The sequence below is a fragment of the Gossypium hirsutum genome, chromosome D12 (genome assembly GCF_007990345.1).
Source record: "Gossypium hirsutum isolate 1008001.06 chromosome D12, Gossypium_hirsutum_v2.1, whole genome shotgun sequence".
In the NCBI taxonomy this organism is placed as follows: Eukaryota; Viridiplantae; Streptophyta; class Magnoliopsida; order Malvales; family Malvaceae; genus Gossypium; species Gossypium hirsutum.
In genome coordinates, this window is record NC_053448.1 from 3,669,849 (window position 1) to 3,695,507 (window position 25,659).

General features: G+C 33.3%; 2 protein-coding genes across 2 annotated transcripts; one reads left to right on the forward strand and one right to left on the reverse strand.

The window, feature by feature from the left end:
• The first annotated feature begins 159 nt into the window (after positions 1 to 159).
• Positions 160 to 6,439, forward strand: LOC107953429 (coatomer subunit gamma). Its single transcript, XM_016888739.2, has 19 exons — positions 160 to 366; positions 852 to 949; positions 1,042 to 1,092; positions 1,263 to 1,376; positions 1,480 to 1,680; positions 1,755 to 1,856; positions 2,273 to 2,380; positions 2,462 to 2,695; positions 2,987 to 3,237; positions 3,334 to 3,505; positions 3,619 to 3,774; positions 3,855 to 3,905; positions 4,106 to 4,234; positions 4,316 to 4,513; positions 4,604 to 4,735; positions 4,824 to 4,997; positions 5,263 to 5,502; positions 5,636 to 5,830; positions 6,028 to 6,439. The coding sequence occupies exons 1-18, from the start codon at positions 321 to 323 to the stop codon at positions 5,828 to 5,830; spliced, it is 2,652 nt and encodes an 883-aa protein (XP_016744228.2). The 5' UTR covers positions 160 to 320; the 3' UTR covers positions 6,028 to 6,439.
• Positions 6,440 to 8,568: 2,129 nt separating this feature from the next.
• Positions 8,569 to 11,874, reverse strand: LOC107953430 (probable receptor-like serine/threonine-protein kinase At4g34500). The gene is made up of 7 exons (XM_016888740.2): positions 11,123 to 11,874; positions 10,539 to 10,643; positions 10,326 to 10,448; positions 9,760 to 9,930; positions 9,533 to 9,662; positions 9,251 to 9,460; positions 8,569 to 8,918 (listed from the first exon to the last, which is right to left on the reverse strand). Exons 1-7 carry the CDS (start codon positions 11,656 to 11,658, stop codon positions 8,811 to 8,813), a joined length of 1,383 nt encoding a protein of 460 aa, XP_016744229.2. The 5' UTR covers positions 11,659 to 11,874; the 3' UTR covers positions 8,569 to 8,810.
• Between the last annotated feature and the right edge of the window lie 13,785 nt (positions 11,875 to 25,659).

A 25,659-nucleotide genomic window follows, 5' to 3' on the forward strand; every position in this document is an offset into this window, starting at 1 on the left:
TAATTTTCTTTTTCAATCGCACCCAAGTAATATTGTTTTTATTGTAAAAAAAGTTACTTCGTAATTAAATTACTTTCATTGACGTGGCATAGTTCTATTAGTAAAAGAAATCAACAGTAATTGTGTAAATATTACCAGATCCACCAGATCTCCACCCCTTTCCTAACCTTTCTTAAGTACTCTTGAAAAGTACCAATGCGTTAAAAAAACCACAGCACAGAAGTGAGCGAGAGGAGGGAAATATTCACCCCTTCAGATATATAAGAGGAGAAACTATATCACTCGCTGTAGATCTCAAAGATTCAAATTTTCAATTAACTATGGCGCAGCCTTTTCTGAAGAAAGACGACGACCACGACGATGAAGGTAAGTTCAAATTTCTTCTTCTTCGATTCCTATTCACTCCTTTATTTTTTTTCCCATTCATTCATTTATTTTCTCTCTCTGCTAATTTGGAAATGATTGTCCGCTTCGTGTTTAATTAATGCAAATACTAGATTTGGCAGTTTTTAGCTTCTAGATCTGTACGGTTTTGATTCTTTTCGATTGATTTAAAGATGCATTGCGTAATTTATCTAATTTCCAGGAGTTACGCTATAGTTTTAGCTGAATTTGGTTAACTTCTAGTTGATCTGATCTATACTCTTGCTCCACTAGATTTGAATTCCAGAAAGGGCATTGTAGCTTGTTAATTTCAATTGATGCGTTTACGTTTTGTTGATTTGATGTGGATCTCATGGTTTTTATCTATTATCTAGAGTTCTGTTTGTATAGTTCTTGAGTTCTCATGGCATTTTAGGTGATCTGATAAGTATTTTATTGTTAATTTTGTAATTTTGTTTTATGAACAGTGGACTACTCTCCGTTTTTGGGGATTGAGAAGGGTGCGGTTCTTCAAGAAGCTAGGGTTTTCAATGATCCTCAGCTTGATCCTCGAAGATGCTCTCAGGTTACTGCATTTTAATCCATCTTCTTATTCTATTTGGTGTGCTTGTTTTTGCATTTTATAGTGACTGAATCTTTCTAGATGTTTCTATGTAGGTTATCACAAAGCTTCTCTATTTGTTGAATCAAGGAGAAACATTTACTAAGGTCTGTCTTTTTAATTGTGCCAGAAAGATTAAAATTTTAGTTTACAAACATTTGACCCTGTTGTATGGATTTCTACTGTAGTAAGTTTGTATGTTGAAGGAACTGCTTCATTGTCATGAAATTTTCCATTGTGAATGAGTAATGACTATTTTCTCCTGTTATTTGAACAGGTAGAAGCTACAGAAGTTTTCTTTGCTGTGACAAAGCTCTTCCAATCGAGAGATTTAGGTTTGAGGAGAATGGTCTACGTGATAATAAAGGAGCTATCTCCATCAGCAGATGAGGTATATATCTTTTGAATTTCCATATTTCTTGAATAAAGTTTTGATTGTGCACGTATTCATGCAAATTTACATACTAATTAATTATTGTTCCCGTTGAGTATAGGTTATTATTGTCACAAGCTCTCTTATGAAGGACATGACTAGCAAGACTGATATGTATCGAGCAAATGCTATTCGTGTGCTTTGCCAGATAACAGATGGGACTCTTCTAACCCAGATTGAGCGATACTTGAAACAAGCAATTGTTGACAAAAATCCTGTTGTTGCAAGTGCAGCCTTAGTCAGTGGTATACGCTTGCTTCAGGTGCTACTCTTTTCTTAGGATTTTGTATTGTTTTCATATAGTTTTTTGTTAACATACCATAAATATTTTTCCAGACAAATCCTGAGATTGTGAAACGATGGAGTAATGAGGTTCAAGAAGCTGTTCAATCAAGGGCAGCCCTTGTGCAGTTTCATGCTCTGGCATTGCTCCACCAGGTATGTTACATGTCTTGGTTGGAAATTATTTGCTTGTGGAAACCAGTTTGGTAGATTCAGGCCCAACTGGTTGTCTGATAAGAGTCTTCCTTGAAAATAGTTTGTGGTCACAGTTTCTCATATCTTCTGATTGATTTTAGCAGTCTTGTTGATTTTGTTTTTACGGGATTTTAAGACATTGCATGCTTGGATCATTATCCAAGTTAGAACAGTATTTATAGGGTTCTGCTGCAAGTGGTACAAAAACTGTATGTAATAAAAGTATTCTGATGCAGTAGAACCAAGGTACTTTTGCATCCTTTCTTGTATGTTTATATGCATGGTTGGATTTGGGGGATGGTGATAATTAAATTGAACTTTCACTCTGTGAAATCGATTCACATCTGTGATGAATGTATGTGATTTCATACTTGCAGATACGACAAAACGATCGACTAGCTGTTAATAAGCTGGTTAGCAGTTTGACTAGGGGAAGTGTCCGCTCACCTTTAGCTCAATGCCTGTTGATACGTTATACTAGTCAGGTACTCACCTTCTTTAATATATCTGTCATTGTTCCAAGCTTTTTGTTCATAAACATTATGAAGTAATTGGTGAAACTGCAGGTTACTCGTGAGTCAGCTAGTAACACTCAAACAGGGGATCGTCCTTTCTATGACTTCCTTGAGGGTTGCCTGCGCCATAAGGCTGAGATGGTAATTTTTGAGGCTGCTAGAGCAATCACAGAGCTCAATGGTGTGACAAGCCGAGAACTGACACCAGCAATTACAGTTCTTCAGCTCTTTTTGAGCTCTACTAAGCCAGTGCTGAGATTTGCTGCAGTTCGTACTTTGAACAAGGTTGATTTATTTTCCTTTTCTCAGTATTATGTTATGCTATTATACAGACATCTATGTTGTTGGTTCTACGAAAATGCAAACTGAACACTCTAGTGAAGGGGCTGAGATGGTTTCTTCTGCAAATTTCAGAAGTTCAAACACACTTATGGAGCCTGTTGGAAATTTGTTGCTATGTTGTCTATAAAGCATATACACACGTTTCGATCATAAATGATTGTTGTTTCTTTCTAGGTCTAGTGCATGCATTTTGTGTGCATTTTGATTTCTGACTATGTGACTAAATTTCTTCAGGTTGCAATGACTCATCCCATTGCTGTCACTAACTGCAATATTGACATGGAGAGTTTAATTTCTGACCAAAATAGAAGCATTGCCACACTTGCAATCACTACCCTTCTCAAAACTGGAAATGAGTCTAGTGTGGATCGCCTAATGAAGCAGATAACTACCTTTATGTCGGATATTGCTGATGAGTTCAAAATTGTTGTCATTGAAGCCATAAGATCATTATGCTTAAAGTTCCCATTGAAGCACAGATCTTTGTAAGGGATACTTGGCTCTGTATTATTGGTCAGTAGGCTTTACTAGATATTTCTTTTCTAGTGCCTTGAGTTCTCTTTATCCTCATTTGTCTTCAGGATGAACTTCTTAAGCAATATTCTTAGGGAAGAAGGTGGGTTTGAGTATAAAAAGGCCATTGTAGATTCGATTGTGATTCTCATCAGAGATATACCTGAAGCAAAGGAGAGTGGATTGCTCCATTTGTGTGAGTTCATCGAAGATTGTGAATTCACATATCTTTCCACACAGGTATCATTTTCATCTATTACTTTTCATCATCTCTGTCATGCTCTTTATGCTTTTTGTTCCCATTTTCTCCCATCTATGACTTATATTAAAATTTTCTCAACACTGTATTATAGATACTTCATTTTCTGGGGATTGAAGGCCCAAAAACCTCAGATCCAAGTAAATATATACGATACATTTATAACCGCGTACATCTTGAGAATGCTACTGTCCGGGCTGGTGCAGTCAGCACCCTTGCAAAATTTGGTGCTATGGTTGATTCATTGAAGGTGTGAAATCTTAATTTTTCTCTTTTGCATTTCTGTAGTAAACTTAACCTGTGACTTATTGGCCATGCATTCTTTTGCAGCCTCGCATATTTGTTCTCTTAAGACGATGTCTCTTTGACACTGATGATGAGGTGAGTCTAATAATCCCCTTTTTTACTGTTTTCACTTGTAGTTTTTGTTTGTATTTGGACAGATTTAGTATATGCGGATGCATGCATTATTTTCCTTTCCTTTGTTATTGATGCATGCTTAATTCCGGCTTTAGGAAGTCAAATTTGATGCCTTCTCCTTCATATTCAAACAATCTGAGCATTTTAAACTTTTTCTATAGGTTCGTGACAGGGCTACACTTTATCTTAATACACTTGGCGCCGATGGTGCAGTTGAAGATATGAAGGAGTTTCTCTTTGGCTCCCTAGATATCCCTCTAGTGAACCTCGAGAGAAGTCTAAAAAATTATGTAAGTTTCTAAATTTCTGTTACACTTATGTCTTCTTTTCTGATCATCTCACGTGTTTTTAATTTGGTTGTTTGGGTGTAGGAGCCATCTGAAGAGTCTTTTGACATTAATTCTGTACCAAAGGAGGTCAAGATTCAGCCACTTGCTGAGAAGAAAGCTCCTGGTAAAAAGCCAACTGGTCTTGGCGGTCCTCCTCCCGCCCCCCCCTCAACTATTGATGCTTATGAGAAGCTTCTTTCATCAATTCCCGAGTTCGCAAACTTTGGCAAACTTTTCAAGGTACTTCATTTGACTTTGACTTGTGTTCCATGTGTATAGTGTTTTAGGCATTATTTTAAACTTACATTATTTCTAATTCTTATTGGCCAGTCCTCTGCACCTGTGGAGCTGACAGAAGCAGAAACAGAATATGCAGTTAATGTTGTCAAACATATTTTTGATGGCCATGTTGTGTTTCAGTACAACTGCACCAATACTATTCCAGAGCAATTATTGGAGAATGTAAATGATCAAATTACACAAAGCATCTATAAATTACTCAAAACCTATGATAGACTCTATGTTGAGATCTTAATCTGCTCGTTTCCAGGTCACTGTTATTGTGGATGCTTCAGAGGCTGAGGAATTTGCTGAAGTAGCTTCAAAGCCTTTAAGATCACTTCCATATGATTCACCTGGACAGACTTTTGTGGCATTTGAGAAGCCAGAGGGGGTCCCAGCTGTTGGAAAATTCTCAAATATGCTGAGGTTCATTGTAAAAGAGGTATGACTTCTTCCCTTTCTGGCTTTGGCAGAATTTATGGCCTTCAATAATGTTCCTTTATTTGGATTGTTTCATGGCCATGCATCAGCTTTGAATTTGTTCTGAATGACAACCCATTTTGTGAAGCCTACACATTTAAAGTGGTTCTGAATGATCACACATCTGTGAAGAAACCTTCTGTGCATATATCTATCTATATAGCCTTTTGGCATGAATTGAAGGAGTTTGTTTTCCATGTGTCATGCTCGCACTGATATTCTTCTAGGTTGATCCAAGTACTGGTGAGGCTGAGGATGATGGAGTAGAGGATGAGTACCAACTAGAGGAGCTTGAAGTTGTTGCCGCTGATTACATGTTGAAAGTGGGTGTCTCAAATTTCAGGAATGCATGGGAAAGCATGGGTCCAGACTGTGAGCGTGTAGATGAATACGACCTTGGCCCAAGGGAAAACCTGGCTGAAGCTGTTAATGCCGTCATAAATCTTCTTGGCATGCAACCCTGTGAGGTAACTGCACTGTGTTTTTCTGCTATATGCTGTTGTGAAGGATATGCAGTGTGTTTTACCTTGATTACCTTACATTGCACTGTCAAGTTTCCGCTCTAATTTTATGATTTTCTTGTTGGTGTGGGGAGTCTAGGGGACGGAGGTTGTACCAAGCAATTCAAGGTCACACACATGTCTACTATCAGGAGTATACATAGGGAATGTGAAGGTGCTAGTGCGATTGCAATTTGGAATTGATGGTCCAAAGGATGTAGCTATGAAACTTGCTGTTAGATCTGAGGACGAAGCTGTTAGTGATGCCATTCATGAGATTGTAGCTAGCGGCTAGGTAGGTTGTCGATTTTTTGTTTGTTTGTACTTTTTTTAATTAATTTTTTTTTGCATATAGTCCGGCTTTTATACTATTTGTGGCTTTATATGAGACACGGGAGGCTTATGGCTACACAACACGTTAAAAATGAAAAATATAAGCTAGTAGGAAGGATTGATTGCTTCTTAATCTTGGTTTTCACTTGCATTTACCAGGTCGCTATATGTCAATCTTGCATTAACACTTCTATGATGCGAGTGACGCTCATGGGAAGGATTTTACTGTTCTATTTTTTAGGTATAGATTTTCTTATATGGGATTAAGAATAGGATACATCATAATTCTATGTCATGAATTTTGAAGTGCGGCTTTTTTTCTTTTTGGTCTTGTTTTAAGGAACGTTCGGTAAATTTGAAATCACCCGGGAGTATTCATTGGAAAATGTGATTTCAAAAAAAGTCGGCGTTATTTTGTTTTTTTTTTTATTTTTTTAAAGAATAGTTTATAAAAGAACCGACTTTTTTTATAATGCTAGTTGTGACCTGTTAAAATTCTGGTTCTAATCGATTCCTTGGGATGATAAGTGAATACAGGAAATTATATGGGGGTGAAATTGATTATTGAAAACGATTTTGCAAGAGTTGTGGTTTCTAGGCGATAGCTGTTATACGTGTTAGATATTATCACAATCTAAAAGGGGTTGTTTATAAATTATTTATAACTTTCAGTTAATTCATAATAAATTACTTTAAAATTTATTAACTAACATAGTTTTTTTATTTTTATATATTGTGCTATTCAAATTTTTACTTTTATTTGTATTCTAAAATATATCTATGTATCAAGAGTTTGACTAGGTGTCACTTTTGAATTGGGTTTCACCTTATTAAATTATTTGATTATTATTTTAACAAAATAATAAATATTTTTAGGGTATTTGTATCTTATATAAAATTCAGAAAATAAATGCATATAATGAAATTCAAACTTAATAATTAAATTATTAAGTTGACTCTAATTTTATCATTTAAAGCACAACCATATTTGGCTTTTATGTTTCACTTTTTCTAAATTTACTACATAATCATTTTCACCAACTTTAAAATAAATTGTACGAAAAGAAATCCAAAAATCATTGTGAATAATTGGATTGGATGAAAGTTCAAAACCTTTTTATTTTGGGTTCGTTTTGCCCTTTTTTTTTTAAAAAAAATTCATTATTTTTCTTTTTTAGTTTGAAATCCATTCACTTTTACTAATTTTTAATCTTATAAAAATCTAACAAATAAGCAAGTTCCACAATGGCTTTCGTTAACTAAGGAGCTGAATTGATGAAGTTTTACAATGTCAAATATTTAAGGTCCAAGGCTCACAGGCAATAGCTTGTCGCCAAGCCAGCCCTATTCGACCAAGGCAAAGTCGGCTAAGGGGTTTCTTAGCCCCTCAGTAGCTGCTTAGTGTACTACTTGTACAAGGATTCTTGTGTTTTCATTATTTTTAAATCTCGAATTAATCTTAAACTCTTCAATATGTTTTCTTCATAAATATAGAGGTTGGCTGGCCATTCCAGACGCATAAACACCTTAAGAGAAACTCTTTTATATAAAGATTTATTTTGTGCAATTTTTTTGTACTTAAAATAATTTAAAATTTTCTAAGTTTTAAATTCTATATTTAAGTAGTGATTGTACTTGTTGCTAATCAAAGCAATTATAAATATGAGATCTATAATTTTGAGGTGGTGGCCAACTAGAAGAGAAGCAAAATTGAAAAACCTAGAGATCTATCGGTTACCTTGTGTTCATAGTTTTAGTTTGGGGTCCACTTCCCAAATATCTGACTTCGAGAATAGTGAAGAAATGTATTTGGTAAAAAGTTTGGATTAATCAAAATTCAAATTGAATTAGTCAGAAAGTCGGAAGACTATTCTAAAGGTCAAAATATAATTTTATCATATATTAATTTATGATTTCATTATTTTCAAAAAGGGCTAAATAATTTTTTTTTTCATTTTAGGGGTCAAAGAGCAATTTTATTACATATAAATTTATAATTTGATATTTAAAGGGACTGAAATGTAATTTGGGGGTAGTCCTCTGCATGCCCCTTTACATTCACCCTTGTCATTTACCTATAAGCGGCAAGCTTGGTTCATCAATTTAATTCAAGAAATTGGAGGATTCAAAAATAAATAGAACGATCTTTTTAACATTGAATGAACGATGAGGTTAATTATATGAGCCAATTTCGTAAGTCCAGAATTTCAAATTTATTATTGTATTTTAAATTTTAAAGGGGTGATGAGATCATACCTAAAGTGCATTTTATAAATTAAAATTTCAAAATCCTTATTTTGAAGTTATATATAATTTTAATAAATAAATCAGACGGCTGGCAGGCCTTCGGCAATAAGCATTCGCTTGTGTCTTTGATTCAACATGTTTTCGGTTCCTTCACATCATACTCAACAATGACTGTTTATCCAAAAATGATGTAACACGACCCAACCATCTCAACCTCATTTTCACATGGCTATATTTTAAATTTCTTCAAACCTGACTCATATCAGACTAACTATCTTAAATCTAACTCTTTTTTTTTTAATAAAATCAACATAAAATTCAATTTTATATAATATAATGTTCTAACTTCTGATACCAATTTTGAACACCCCCTTAACCTAAGATATCAGGCTTTTTTTTTTATGACAGACACAATATCATGCTTTTCATCCATGTAGGAATGGAGAGGATCGATGCACTTAAAACAGACTGGTATAATCTATAATATCAAATATTAAAAATGGCAACTACATATTTACAAGGCTCCTTGAATTCTAAAACGCTGCAGTGTGTCAACAACAATGTAAGAAAGATTATATATATGTATATGCGTATGCACATCCCAGGTGTGTAAGATCTTTTCATATAAAACTTATTCTACAACATAAGCTGACCTCAGGAACCATCAATCGTAATGCCTTTTAACAAACAATAACTTATCTCCATCTTGATTTCTCTATGTCAACATTGCCGAAACGCTTCGGATGACCAGCTTTCGGCACAGAGGGTGGAACAGTATCTCTCTCCCGTGCCTGTCGGTGCTCCTGCAGACAAAATAAAAGGAACAGGTAACTAACTAAAAACAGCTGAAAGCAGGGGAAAACAAACCGGGATCTCATGTCCAAAGGTAATAGACAATTAGATTACTACATCAGCCTGTTTAAAGGTTTTTACAAACATGTCAGCCATCAGCAACTGTTGGCCTCTGGCACACCTGATGTCCCTAAATGCTCGGTGTGCATAAAATTCAGCATGAAATCATTCACTCAGTGTAATAAAAAGGTATCATATATTAAGGACTCAGTATGTTTTCAGAATTTCAGTACTCAGGGATGAATTATACAAGGTTGTGAAGAAAGCATGCGACAGGACTTACAGTGCGGAAGGGAAAATCATCTGCCTCAAGCATATGAACAATCTGCCCCATTTTTGGGCGCTTATTGGCATCCATATCTATACAGCGGAGACAAACAAGCAATGCTCGTTTCAAAGCTCTAGGTGAGGGTTGAACTTCAATCAATGGGTCCACAATCTCTTCTCCATGACGACTCGCTACCATACCTTTGAACCAATCAACTAAGTTCATCTGAAATAGATCAGACAAAGATGGTGTTATTGTGGTGTTTTAGTGGTATTATTGCAGGAGAAACACTCTTACCTCTCCAGGTGGCCTAGAATAATCAATTGGGCTTCTCCCTGTAATTATCTCCATGAGTAGAACTCCAAAACTATAGACATCACTTCCCTCGTTAAGCATACCTGTGCTTGCATATTCCGGAGATACATAACTGCAAAGAAAACCCAATATACAACACAATAAGAACTAATGGAGTAGGGTATGAATATGTTCCCATCTGCAAAAATATAGACAAAAAGAGAACAAACCCGAATGTTCCCATAACACGAGTCGTCACATAGCTAGCTTCAGATCCTAAGAGCTTGGCTAGTCCAAAATCTGATACTTTTGGGTTCCACTTTTTGTCAAGAAGAATATTACTCGATTTTACATCCCGATGCACAACTTTAGGTTCCAGCCCTTCATGTAAATAGGCTAACCTGCAAAGTAAGTAATAACATAATAATTAGTGGAGGGTAAACCTGAAAAAGGATGCAAGTACGACAAAAGCTAGATGCCACTTTGAGATTAGAGACTAATGAAAGTTTATAATATGAAGATACAAAATCAGGGCATAGGAGGTTTTGATGAAACCTCTCCTGCTCTTAAGCCGATACATGTATTATTAACTTTTCAACTTCTAGCTTCTTTTTCTTCTCAATCAATTTGATACTAAGCATAAAAAGATTTCTAAGCAGACACAAAGGACGCGAGTAATGTGACATAAGATGATATCCAACTGCACATGTAAAAGTTTTTATTTTTCCAGGCAGATGCAATATAAATAATGTTTCATGAGCCTGGGCAAGGTAAAAAAAAGGAGGGAACTCCGAACCCTTTTGCCGTTCCTATCGCAATCTTCATTCTTATATCCCAGGTAAGCGGACTAACAGGACCTACATCGCCATGTAACCACTGCTCCAAGTTCCCATTGTCGACGTATTCATACACAAGCATCCTGAAGAAATAGTAATTTAGTATTTTTCAGTTCATTTTCACTTAAAGATACAAAGGTTTGTCTATGTCAATTTGTATATAAAAAATTTACCTTCGAGCACCTTCAGCGCAGTACCCAACTAATCCTACCAAGTTCTTATGCCTCACTTTGCCAATGGCTTCAACTTCTACGGTGAACTCCTTTTCTGCTTGGCCCCTGTTAACAATGCAACAGCGATTTCGCTTAAACAATAACTAAAATAAAATTAATAAACAAATCTTATATTACTTACCGTTTCCTAGTCAACATTAAAGAAATGAGAGGCAAAGTAAAAGCAAAGAAAGCGAAAAAACAGTTTGATTATTTTATTTTAAAGCAATAAAGAACAAAGTAGCCATTTCTTTTTTTACTTTCCCTAATACTGCGCCACGCAACAAAGAGATGTAGTTAATTTTACTTAACAATTTTAAAAAGTAGATTGAAAGAGGTAGATTAAAGTCAAAACAGCAATTTAAAAAATCAGAAGCATGATCTTTAAACAGTCTGTCTTGGATCTAGAAGGTATAAAAAAATTTAAAAAAACTAAATAAAAAAAAAGAATAAACAAGATAATGAGTTTTCCAGGAAACTGCTTTTGTCTTTTCCCCAGAAACAAACAGAGGGAAGAATAGCTTAAGGAAGCTCTTTTTACGTACTTGTTATTAAGCAGATTTTTTACAGCAACGACCGAACCATCTTGCAAAATGCCTTTGAAAACGATACCGTAACCACCTTCACCGATCACATTCTCTTCGGCGAATCCACGAGTCGCCATCTCCAGCTCCCTCATGCTATACCATCGACCCCACCCGATATTCTGAGCATCCCCTGACACGTCACTAGCTCCGGAGGCATCGTCGACGACACCTTCGTTACTCTTCTTGGGAACCAGGATTCCGATCTTGCCCTCGTCTCTAAAGCAATCGGCATGTTGATCCAACGCCTTGATCTCCACAATCTCTTTGGAGACCAACGGAATCAGACCTGAGCTATGCTTCACTTTCCGTTTCCGGGCATTTCTGTTTAAACGGCAACAGAGGAAGATCGTAAAAGAGAATAGAAGAAGAAAAAAGGCCAGGAAGATTGAGATTACTAAGTAGAGCTTAAGGTTGAACAGGGGCGTTTTGTATGAAAGAATGTGAGATATAGAGTTGTTATTGTTGCCATCATCGGTTTCGCCGGTGACTGGCATTGGTTCCGGCGAGGGATAGAATTTTCTCGGGAAAGTTGAAGGAAATGTTTGCAGAAATAGAGAGCAGATAGAAGGGAAAAGTTAGGGAACTAAGGGGTTTTTGTGCCTTGAAGAGAAATGAAAGGAAAAAAACAGAGAGAGAGAGAGAGAGAGAGAGAGAGAGAGAGGAGTTTTCAAGCTTCAACGGATAAAAAGAAAAACATAAGAAAAAGGGAAAGAGTGAAGTAGACATGAGAGATGTTGAGGTGTAACCAAATTGGGTTTGCGTATGCGGGTTTATTACGGTAATGCCACTGTAGACTTTCTATCTATTTACTTCTAATTGACTGGAAGTGGCATCGAACGCCTAAAGTTCCAGAATTTGGAATCAACATATTCTCAATTTATTTATCTCCATATTTATATTAATCTCTTCAATTCCTTTAAAAATTATTATTATATTTTTATTTTTATAAAGCAGTAAATATTAATACAAGTGTATTTTTATTTTTTCATATTTTCTTAGTAAAATAATGGGTCAAATTTTACTAATCTCTGTATTTTACAAAAAATTGCGGATTTAATCCGTGTTCTTTTAATTTAGTTATTATTTAAAGTATCATTACCTTTCAACAATGTATTTAGAATGTCTTTTGAAAAAATAAAAATAAAAATCTCTTAAAAAAATCAAACTTAATTAGAATGGCCAATTAGGGTTTTACGTAAATCACAAATAAGCCGACCAAAATTCTTTGGAGATTTGAACAATAACCATTTGTTTAAACACTTGACCAGATAGAAAGTGAATGTCTTAACGTAAACTTGCTACCTAATAGATTACCTATGCAGCATCATTTAGATATGTCTACTTATTACATATTTATTTAGCATAAAAATAGTTAGATATACTTATAATAAATGAAATTATAATTATAATAAACACTCCATATAACTACTACTAAAATTAATCATTATGTTATGTTTATTTAATATGAAAGTAGTTGGATAAATGTATAATATATTTGCATAGCTGTAATTTAATCTGAATCAACTAGATTCAATCATTACAATACACAGATAAACAAACAGATAATAAATATATATCCGAATTAGGAGTAAATTCAGAAATTTATTTTAGGGAGCAGAAATTAAATTGTAATTTTTATGATGGTAAATATACAATTTTACCATTTTAATACCCTATATTTTTATAATTTTTAAAGGATTAAATCAATTTTTTTTTCATTTTTAGGAGGGGTCACAATGTAATTTTGCATTTATTAATTTAAAATTTTAAAAATTTTAAGAAGACTTGAATAAAAAGTTTTCCATTTTAAAGGGACAGAAGCCCCTGCCAGCTCCCTAGTTACGCTTCTGTTTCGAACTTACATCATAATAAATTTAGGTAAAACCCACACACAATGAGAATTGAACCTAAATCTAAATTAAGAACTCGGAACTTGGATAATATAACATCCAAACTTAAAATCTTAAAATTTTCAAAACCTCATACCTACCATCAAACAAAGATCTCATTGATGGATATTTTCAAACATGCATAAAATTAAATCAGCAAAGCTAATTTCAAATCTAATATTAAATTGGACTAAAATAATTTTTGTTATATCCCTACCTCAATTTGGATCTAGTTGGATTTTTCATTGAATCACTTAAGACCCATTGAGTGACATAATTGAGTAAAAACCCACATTTACCTATAAATACCCCAATGTATCAACAGTGTAAAGGATTCTTCTCCACCCTCAAAAGTTCTAATACACTAAACTCTCTGTTTGAGCCTTTCTACTTTTTCAGCTTTTGGCCCTAAAATAAGTAAAACAACCTTCCTCGACACCGCCCCTTTCCTTCTCTATCTTTATTTATAACGTGTGTTAACAATGATACGATGAACATAGACTGAACGCCGATGACGGAACTCTGATCTATTTACCGGTGATGGTGTTCACTTTATTCTTTTATTTACAATTTAAAATATTTGATTAGTGAAATTTTCCAGCTTTATTAGGAAATTATACTGATCAGTTTCGTTTTATGATTAGAGAAAATGGGCATTGAAGATGAACTGCTTTTCCACTGGGAATAACACAAATTGTTCTAAAAGCATAAGAAATGTTATCAGAATAGGGAATGATCTAAGAACTGCACTTGCCGCCATTGAGAAAAAAAAAGTACAAAATGTTGGCCTCCTTTGAACGTGGATGGTTAAAAAAGAGTAAGAATGGAACAAAGTGCTATTTAATGAAGGTTAGGCTCTCTGTTTTCATAAAGTGAATCCATTATATTTAGGCACAGATTGCATTTCGGTTTATTTTCTGAAAAAATGAGTAAATAATTTTTTTTACATTTTAAAATATGTAAATTAGTTTCTCGCTTAAATTTCTTTCTATTAAATGATGACATGGACATGCTGAAATTATTTTTTATGGGTAAACTATTATAATGGTCACCTAAATATGCATTTCTTCTATTTTGGTCATCTAACTATTAATTTTTTCAATTTAGTCACTTAACTTTTCAAAATTAAATATTTTAGTTACTCTAAGCTTGTGTAGGCTTTTTTTATTGGTCTAGTAATAAAATTAGCCTTCTAATATTTATACATTCTATCAATTTGATCCTAAATATAAAAAATTCAATCAATTTAGAGTTTAATGTTTACGAAAATTTCCATTTTAGCTCTAATTCTAAAAAATTCAATAAATTCAACCCTCAATATTTACAAAATATGTCAATTTAGTCCTAACTCTAAAAATTAAAAAATTCAATAAATTCAACCCTCAATATTTACAAAATATGTCAATTTAGTCCTAACTCTAAAAATTAAAAAATATATGTATTTTAAAAAAATCATTGTTAGCCCTTTATAACCCATCGAATAATCCATGCGAGATATTAAAATAAGAAAAAGAATACCCTCTTTTAAGTCACTTGCAACAATTTCTTTTACTATAATTTAGACTTCACACTGGACCGAACCAATTGATTTGGAACTTATTTGGAATAATTGGTTGCATTACTACCCAAACAAATAACGTTTTTAATGCCTTTATTTTCTTTTGGATCTTAATTTTTTTTTTGTGTTTTATCCCAAATTTTAGAGTTATTTTGCAAGTGGCTTGAAAGAGTGTACTCTTTTTCTTATAATATCTCACATGGATTAGTCGATGATTATAAAGAGCTAAAAATGATTTTTTAAAAATATCTTTTAGATTTTTAGAGTTAGGACTAAATTGATAGATTTTGTAAATTGAGGGTCAAATTTAATAAATTTTTTAGAATTAGAACTAAAATGACAAATTTTGTAAACACTAAGGGCTAAATTTGTTGAATTTTTTATATTTAAGATCATATTGATAGAGTATATAAACATTAAAGGGCTAATTTTGGTGCTACACCAATAAAAAAAGGCCACATAAGCTAAAGGAGCTTGAAATATTTAATTTCGAAAATTTTAGTGACTAAATCGAAAAAACTTAATAGTTGAGTGACCAAAATAGAACAAAAGGCATAGTTGGGTGACCATTTTTATAGTTTACCCATAAAAAAATTTCAGCATATCCACATCATCATTTAACAGAAAAAAAATTACGAAGGAGCTAATTTTCACGTTTCAAAATATATAAGGGCTAATTTGTCCATTTCTTCGGTAGAGGGACCTAAATGCAATCTACCCCTAATTACAGGGTTTCCCTGCTCTCCTGTTCCATTGATTTTCGTGTACGCGTGGGGGCATTTAACACTTCTCTTCGGCATTGCTTGTAAAATGTTTGTGAAAATGTCTATAAAAAAAATTCGAGAAAAGAGTTTTTATGAAATTGCCTTACTATTACTACATTTACAAGCAAGACTTTTGGTTCATGATCTCAATGTTTAATGGGGGTAATAGAAACACATGTAGTAATTATTTTGATGAAATTGCTAATTCTTTTCTTAATCGTTGACCAAATTGATGATCAGCATAAGATCTGCCCATAAAATTGGCTTAATTTTCTTTTGAATCTATTCAACAAAAAAAATCATTGGAATCGATTTTAGAATATTAAAAATATTATTTTGAAATATTAAAATGTGCATTTCATTTATTATTTTTGAAGGGGTAGCAATGTGACTCATTGTGTTTGCCTGTGCTTGTTACATTAATACGAATTGGACGTGAGGTGTTATGAATTAAGAGGTTTGAGATGGTTGCTAATGTCTTTAAAATAGATCCTCACATCCTTTTTAACTATATAAAGGGGGGAGTATTTGCACATTTGACCCAAAGAATGATGGGTCGTGCTTCGCAGCTGCACCTCGCCGACTAACCTTTGTTGTAATCATCCAAAATTATTGTTGTACCTTTCTATTTCATAAAGCTCACATGAGTGCGTACACACCATGGGCAGCTACCACCAAAGGTCTCCATTCCCATCCTCAGATGGTTACACCCCACGGACGGTAAATATTCGGTATGCTTATCTATACTTGCCTGTACGTGCATGTCTATATGAGTTTGGGCAAGAGAACCCACGAGGGGTTCCTATGGGTGGTTATACCCCTTTACATATATGTATGTTCCTATAGTGTATATTGTTAGAGAGGGAATCTCACCCACTGTTAATATTTATGTCATATCTATAATTCTACGTGTTGTACTTATAATTCTACATTCATCACATAAATCTAGGCCGGCTGGGCCGACAATAGTGATTCAACATGGTTTTCGTCACATAAGTCCAAGCCGAGTAGACTTGGTTGACGGCTATGATTCGACATGATTTTCATCACCTAAATTCGGGTTGGTTTGGCCAACGGTAGTGATTCAACATGATTTTTATCATGTAAATCCAATCGAGTATACTTGATTGATGGTTGTGGTTCGATGCGGTAGGGCCTTACTCTCTACGTAATTTGAAGCTGCAAGAGCCACTGTAGTGCAACTGACCTGTGGTTCATTCCGTAAGCCTCCCTCTATGTGTCAAGAGTAGGGCATTGAGGCCCCTCCGTGAACCCTTTGGGCTCTTGGCAAAGATGAGGCATCCGTGAACCTTTTGCGCTCTCGATCGAGGTGAGGTATATCTTCAACACTCAAGTCCTTCTGTGAACCATTCAGGCTCTCAACGGAGGTAATGCACATCATATTCATAAAGATTAGAGTTAAATTAACTAATAAATTTTATAACTACAAGCACACACACTTTATTTCTCCAGATCAACAATTATTTTCATGTCAACATTATAATACCACCTTCCGTCAGCACTTATCCAATATTTCTCGTCAAAAACTCAAGCCAAAAGCTACATTCGCTACCATTATTTATGATAACGAATAATCCTCCCGCTCGTGGTTTAATGAGCATTGTGCATTTCTTATGCAACGGTGCACATTTTTTACGCTTTATATTGCCAACGGATGGTGTGCATTTCTTACGTTTCATATTACCAATGAATGGGTTGCATCTCTCACATTTTATATTGCCAATGAATGGCTTGAACTTCATATATTTTATATTTTCAATAATCGTGTCCGCAATATACATACAACACATCTCCACTGCATAACTCTGGTTCCTCCAATTGACAATTACATCACTCGAGTATACATTATACATTTTCGAATTGTCAAGCCAATGGGCATACCACCCGCTAAATCACAAAACAAAATTTCTACAAGTCAACTATCAATAGAATTATCATCCGAAAGCTCATTATTAAAAAGGGTGCGCATGAATTTCAAATAGCCTCACAAGGCATCGTATATTCCCATGTCATCGATTATATAATTGTACCCTTCGTCTCATTACTTTATTTGCTACAACTACCATCAACAGGGTGCAGCCTATAGATGATCTCGAGGTACAGTTACTTTATAACCTACCTCTCGACTAGGGGGAGCTATTGTTATATCCCTACCTCAATTTGGATCCAGTTGAACCCTTCATTGGACCACCTAGGGCCCATTGAGTGGCATAGTTGGGTAGGAATCGCCACTTACCTATAAATATCCAAAGGTATCAACATTGTAGGAGGATTTTTCTCCACTCTCAAAAACCCTAATACACTAAACCCTCTACTAGCTTTACTTTGGTCCAGAGGCGGATCTAAAGGGGGTAGCAGGGGCCCAGATCCCCCTAGAATGAAATATTTTTTATTTAGGCTATTTATAATTTATAAAATTTTAAATTAGTAATAGTAAAATTACATTTTGGCCCCCCCAAAATGATAATAATTTGATTTAATCCTCTAAAAATTATAAATATATAGGCTATTAAAATGACGAAATTACATTTTTACTGTCATAAAAATATATAATTTAATTTTGCCCCTCCCAAAAACAATTTTAACTTCGCCCCTGCCCCCTAAATCGTATTCCTGGATTCGCCACTGCTTGAGCCCCTCTACTTTTCTAACTCTTAACCTTAGAATGGATGAACCGGCCTTCCTCGACACCATCACCCCTTTTCCCCTTCTCTGTCTCCATTGATAGCATGTATCAACAAATTTAATTGTATACAATTACCCCAAATCAATATTTTTAAATTATAAAATTAATATTAAATTTAAATTTTAAGAATGAATCTCAAATACGCGTCGAATAAATTTTGAAAAATTTTAGATGCATGAAATAATGAGAACATAAAAATAATAATTATAATTCATGATTATCACGTGTCGCATGCCGGTGATAAAATTATGCTTTTCTTTTTCATTTAAGACAATAAAATCGCTTAACCTTTTGTTGTAATATTATTGTTACGAGTGGTCCATTTTCAATTATTTCAAAATTATAGCTATTAATTCGAAATATTATTTATCAAATGATAAACCATATTTTTTTCATTCTTTAATCATATCAAACAACTATCCCTTAATTTTTGTTTTTTCGATTGAGATTTTTAATACATAAAAGGGAGATTAAATTCTCTTGTAAATAGTAGTTTACCAGAGTTGAGTTCAGCTCACTGGAGTTTTCTTTTAATTTTTTTTTAAATTTTTTAACTTCAGTTTGATTTTCAATTTTTTCATATTAATTTTTAAATTTTATTTTAATAAAATAAACTTTATTTTATGATTTTTTTAGTAAAATTTAAATCTTTTATAAATATTTCTAAATAAATTTATTCTTCAAGTATATAATCAATAATGAATAATATATTTTGAGAAATAATTTTTACATAGTATTTTCTCACTATTCTAAATATGAAATATGTAATTTTACATCATAACAAATTAAAATTAATTATAAATTAAATAAGATTCTATTCAATTAATCGTGGATTTTTTTTTACTTGTGAATAAAAATTGTCCAATTAATCGTGAATTCAATTAATAGATTTTTTTTTATTTTTCAGTTTTTTTTACTTAGTCTACTTGTTCCAATAATTTGAACTAAACTCGAATTTTAAGAAGTGTAGGGTCGAGTTGAAATTTAAAGTTTGAGGTTTAGGTCAAATTAATAGAAGGTGAGTTTCGATAGATGGTGAGGCGAGGTGATCAGGTGGGATGCATTTAATTTATTTTTTATTTTAGGCTTTAGTATCGCTGTAATATTTAATTTTACCGTTACTGTTATCTTTACACTTATCACAAGAAAACACACCGTCCATCCAAACACACCCGAAATTGAATTTAAAATGCTAAAATGATTTGAGTTGGGTAAATTAAAATCATCATTGATTCAATTATTTAGTAAAAAAATGAGATTATATTCGATGCTCGCTTTTAAATTCAAGTATTCATGCTCCAAAGGAATATTAATTGAAAATATGAATCTTTGATTAGGCTCGTAAACTACTTAAGCTAAAAATTAAAATACTCAAATTTAATTGGCTCCAGATTAACTCAACAATCCCTAAATTAACTTCAATTTTTTTAATTGAATATCAAACAAACGTGATTAAGCAATGAACAAGTAAAATAATAAAGCAATTGAAAAAATCTAATATAAATATTTTATGTAGAAAAACTCCTCCGAAAAGGATAAAAAACCACGGATAAAGATAATTTCACTATAACGGCAAAAACTAAGAATACAAAGATAGAGATAAAACTAAATCCCGAAACCTGAAAATAAGAATTAAACACAAAATTCTCTAAAAGCTTAAAAAGCTAATACCTAAATGTGTTATGGGTTATCTTTTTAGGGTGGGAAAATGGCCTATTTATAGGCTAAATTTGTAGGTCAAATAATATCAAAATAACCTACACTAATCAGAATTTAAGTGGGTAACTAATATTAAAATAACCTACACTAATTTGAGTTTAAGTGAGAAACTAAAAATAGAATTTAATTGAGAGAAGAAAAACTGAAAAATAGAAAGCCTAACTCCACAACTATAATGTAATATATTTGTGAAAGAAAAATCTTACATTAAAAATCTAGCTATAAAAGATTTATTTAATAATTGAATAATAGTTAGAGTGATAAATTTATTTTTTAAAAATTCTCATCGATCTTGAGCAGGTATTGAGTTAACTTATGACACCAACTCAATCAACGACATTATCAATCTAGTAAATCTATAACGCGTGAAGTCACGTGTTTAGAACACATTTGTGCGTTTAATAATATCATTCAATAACTAATTAAACATATGGTTTGAAATTGATAATAGCATATATATATAATATGTACGAAATTAAAATAAAACAAATTAGTTTAAACTCTGAGTAAAAATAAATTTAAATACGTAAATACAAGTGATTAAAAATATTAAATGCAGTCTAATCCTACCCTGTTGTATTTGCCTCTAATGTTAGGTCATTTAACATGTTATCAAAATGTCAAAATTTTATCATGTTCATAAAAAAAACAACATTAAAAATATAGTTATAAAATATTTATTTAACAACTGAATTCTTGGTAGAGTCAAGAGCGGTAACTTAATTTTTAAAAAAACTCGTTAATCTTGAATTGATATTAAGTTGACTTGTGACACTAACTCAATTAACAATATCAATACTAGATTTATGGCACACCCATTATGTGGATAAAAAAATTATGTAATAAGTATATTTATTAAAATTTTATATAAAATCCAAATGATGCTTTGGTTGAAATGACAAAGTTAAAACTTTGATACGCATATGTCCTAAGCTCAAATTCTATCATGTAACATGCGTGCTTAAATTACAATTTTTTTTTATATTTTGGATGCTTAAAATGAAAATTTTTGATAGTTAGATGACTATCTGTATAGTTACTCTTTATTTTATTAAAAAAAATGAAAACACAAAAATATATTTGTATTAATATTTGTTACTTTATATGTGCAAGGGTAATTTTGTAATATCTCAATTAAGTTGGAGCCTGGGTGACTTGTAACACCAATTTAGTCAAGGATTTAATATAAGTATATATATACAAAGGACGATGTTGATGAAAAAGTTCGTAAAATAAAATTAAAATGTATACAAAAAATTAAAATAAAGTTTTGGGAAAATATTTGATATATTGCTAGTGGAGTTTTTAGACTCACAGATATGATCAGGGGTTAACGTATACTAAAATACTTGAAAAAAAAAAAGAAACATGATAAAATTTTAAAATTGCTCGTGGAATAAAAAAAATAAACTGTCAGTGTATCAAATACTAACTCAAGTTTTTATCGAAGTGATAAAGTAGGTATTGTAAATGTTGGAGACATGGGTTCAAATTTCATCATATGCAGATTTTTTTTATTGAAAATATAAAAATACTGTCGTAATAATAGACTTATTTTATACACAAAAGGATATTTTTGTAAACCTTCTAATTCAATAAAAAATTAAATATTAAATGAATTGTTTAAAGAAAACCATTTTAATGGACGAGGTTTGTTGTACCAAAATAAAATGAGTTAGAGAGCAGGATTGTCTTTATTCGAATTAAACTAAAGCTTGAAACCTTCTTGTTGAATAAAATTGCAACAACGGGGAAAGCAACTTTACGTTGGTTGTATCACCACATTCATATACGACAATCATAACGGTTAGTTTATTGAAAATCACAAGGCTGCAACCTTCTAAAACCATATCATACCATAACAAACATGTATACTCATAGTTATTACTCATGAGTCCCCGTAAATCATTTCATTACGTATTGTAATACTTTTATTCCTGTCGGTAAATCAAAAAGATATTCAAATGGTATGTCAATTGTCAGCAAATTGAAAGGTCACCATAAGGTTTTCTTTCGAAGAGATCATCCGGACAAGCATAAGTCATTCGTCATTCAGATTATTAAACACCATATGGACTCAACTGTCTTACATCATCAAGTTAGAGTGAATGATAGGGTTAGTTCTATCATAGACATCCTCGTCTCATCGAAGTTATCTGCTCCACGCGTTCAGTAATAATGACTAGAGGGCAAGTTTAACACGTTAACATCATCCTACACAGGACCCTTGCCTATAAATACCTCCAAGAATGATGAAGAAAGGATCGACTCTCCAAGAATACCAAGCTTATACTCTATCAATTTATCTTCAGCTTTTAACCTTGATACTTTCCTCACCTTCATTATTTGTAACCTTCAGCTCTCGCCCCAACTGGGTGAACCGACCTTCGCAACAACCACCACATCTCCTTGTTGTATCACTTTATCAACAATTGGTGCGGTGAGTGTGGACAACATGGCTTTACAATCCTAGAATGGCATCCTCGTCAACCCGTCCAACTAAACCAATGATCCAACCAACCAGATCAACTTCTCCACTCCATTTAACACACCCATCCCGCTTGGCTTAGGAGCTTCTTTTGGCCTGAACCCTACCCCAGGATACTTCTTCCATCCCTATCGGAACTTTTTTGCAATACACAAGTATCCTCTTACCCATCTTAGAGCAGTTGATGAAAGCTCTAAGGGATCCTTAGGTTCCCAATCCTATCCCTCCTGCTGTGCCAATAGGAACCACTTCCCTAGTTGCCCCAACCCCCCAACTACAGTAGAACATCAACTATGGGTGAGCATTCAGTCGAGTTGAGTCGAATCGAGTCAAAAAAGTTCGAGTTAGTTGAATTGACAAATCCTATTTTAGCAACCAAAATCAATTTGAAACTTTTTTTGAATCAAATTGAGTCAAAAAATTTCGAGTCAACTCGAGTTGAGTTAACGAATCCTATTATTTATCCTCAATGTTGCGTTTACATGGACTGCTTATTTAACTAGTAGACAATATACAAGATTATTTAACTACATAAACAACATAATGGTTTTGCCTTTTAACTTAATGGGTAAACATTTATCAAAACAACGTAGTTTTGCTTTTTAACTTAATGGTTTTGATTTTTAATTTTAGAAAAGGTAAACATTTATCAAAATGACGTAGTTTTGTCTTTTCTTATTTGGATTTTCGGATAACATGAATTGTGTAATTCATATTCAAGTTAAACTGAAAATTTTGATTTTCTATTCGAGTTGATTCGAATAACTCGATTAACTCAAATAACTCAAACTATTTAATTCAAAATTTGAATTTTTATCGAGTTTTTCGGATCGAATCGGATTTTGCTCACCCCTAACATCAACCACAACCTGGTGTATCCCCTTTTGGACCCTTAGAACGAATAACCTGTTGCTTGCAAGAAGCCATAACTTGTCTCACAACCACGCCTGCTCTACCAACCATGACCCCCACCCCTCTAGACTAGGATTTTCACCAACAAGCATCATGTCCTTAGAAATTCAAGAAAAATTGCGACGTTTGGAAGAGCAATTTCTCAGTAAAAGTGTTGCTTCAAGGAGCAGTAGAAAAAACAACGTATCTTTAACCAAAGGAATGCCCCTAGAATGAGTAGTTTATCGTTGAGTTAAGGGTTACACAAGAGGGTTCCCGGACGAAAAACTTGACTCGCCAAGAGGATAAAGCTTAGTCCGCCCTTCACGGAGAGTGTGCACAATGATTTGGAAAACCTTCGCAAAAATAATTCCAACCTCCTAGCAATATCCCGACATTTACAAGGTAACAACAATGTCTCTGTAAAGGAATAACTTGAAGCCATCAAAGCAAAGTTAATGCAAGAAGTAAAAGGGTAAAAACAAACGAATCTGTCTCAAATTACTCGCAGCCGCCGACACCCCGAGCTCGTTCGATTTCTTTCAATTTGGTCTGAGCCAATGACGGCCCGGCCAGTTTGGTCCAACCACTAATTGGACCATCGGCCCAGTTTCACATACCAGGCCCGGTTCGACCAGTTTTTGGATCTTGGTCTCGGTTTTGGGCTCCCGTGCTCAATTTATGATCTGAAGACCAATTTTCAAAGTTTAATTACCCATTGGATCAATTATCTGACTTAAAAATTAATTTCCAAAGATAGCATATTAAATTTAATTAATTTGATTAATTTTATTTTATTTGATCAAAATTAATTTCCCAAAAATCACATAAATTTTCCAAATTAAATTTTCAAGAAAATTCTTTAATCAAATTCTCTAATTGAACAATTCTTACGACCATCCAATTTAATTCCAAATCGAATAAATCAACTCAATTAAATTATTTTCAAAATCGTAGAATTTTCTTCTGATTCAACAACAGTCTGATCGAGCTTTTATTAAGCTAGTGGAGGGACCAATCAGACATATACAATTAGGCTTTAGTAATTGCAATTATGTCTAGAAGCATTATTCTGATAATTCACAATTACTTAATCATGGAGTTAGTCCATAAAAAGTACCATGATTGAAAACTCCTTATTGTATACTCTTTACGAAAGCAATTCATCCAACGGTTTTGTCCAATGAGTTTGTCATGTGTGTGTTACCCTCATATGATATCCTTGATCCCTTTAAGTTAAATTTGTTCACTCAATACAATCCTATTTTATCTCATTGTCACCATTTTGTTTTTTTAATGATTAAAATGATCATTGTCAAGAAATGACTGTAATAAATTTCTCGTTTGAGAATAAGCAACCCATGGTCACGTTCCATATTTATCAATCCACACAATGCCAATGGGAGGATATCATTAACTCTTCAATTGAGCTATGAATTCCACTGTTGCTAGTAAAGTCATGTTATACACAAGTCATGTACCCAACATACCGGCTATCGACTCGATTCATAAACCTCCACTTATATCAAAGCACATGAGTTACATACGCATGGTCAATGACTAACTCAGGATTTAGGTAAATCACATCATAAATGTCACAAGTGAGTTAATTCACAAACGTATTCAGAATTAATTCATCTTGGGTCCAGTCCAATGTATCATTCTGCCAATGAATACATCTATGTGTCTACATGTGGAGTCAATTGCTCCAATAGCCGAGACTAGTCATCTCCTTAATTGGAATTGTAGAGACATAATAATCCTTCTCAGTATTTGAATCAAATACTCAATTTGATTCTTTTACGAGATTACGGACTCGTTTAGATTATCTACCGAAATAAGTTAGATTTCTTGCAATGGAAACTTTTTTGCAATGCCACTTATCATTAGTTTGAACTTAGAGAACCAATGAGCTAATATTTGCTTGTCACAATTTCGCTATGCATGCAAAATATGGAAGACAAAAATACAAAAGACATAATAGTGAAATGTGAAATTTATTTATTCATCGTTTAAATACAAAGAAAACAATTATATGTTTACTACAATATGGACACATTTCCCAACAGTTATATGTTTACCCCAGTGTTTCTGATGAAACAGTTATAGCAGTATTGGTTAAAGAGGTTGAAATACAACAACACCATACATTAATAGGGTTCTACAAGATGGAGAATTGAATTACTCACGAGTTGAGAAAATTGTTTTTACTCTAATTGTGGCTACAAGAAAACTCTGCCTTTACTTCCAAGCTCACCCCATTATGTTATTATTAGAACAACCGCTTAAAGAAATCTTGGGAAAGTTAGACATTCCCGAAAGAATGACCAAATGGAATGTCGAGCTGAGTGAATTTAGGTTGGAATATTTGCCATGAAAAGTAGTTAAAGCTTAGGCCTTAGCAAACTTTGCAGTAGAATGCTCATTTTCCCAACCATTCGAAGCCCTTGAGAATAACAATCCCACCAATGGTCCAATT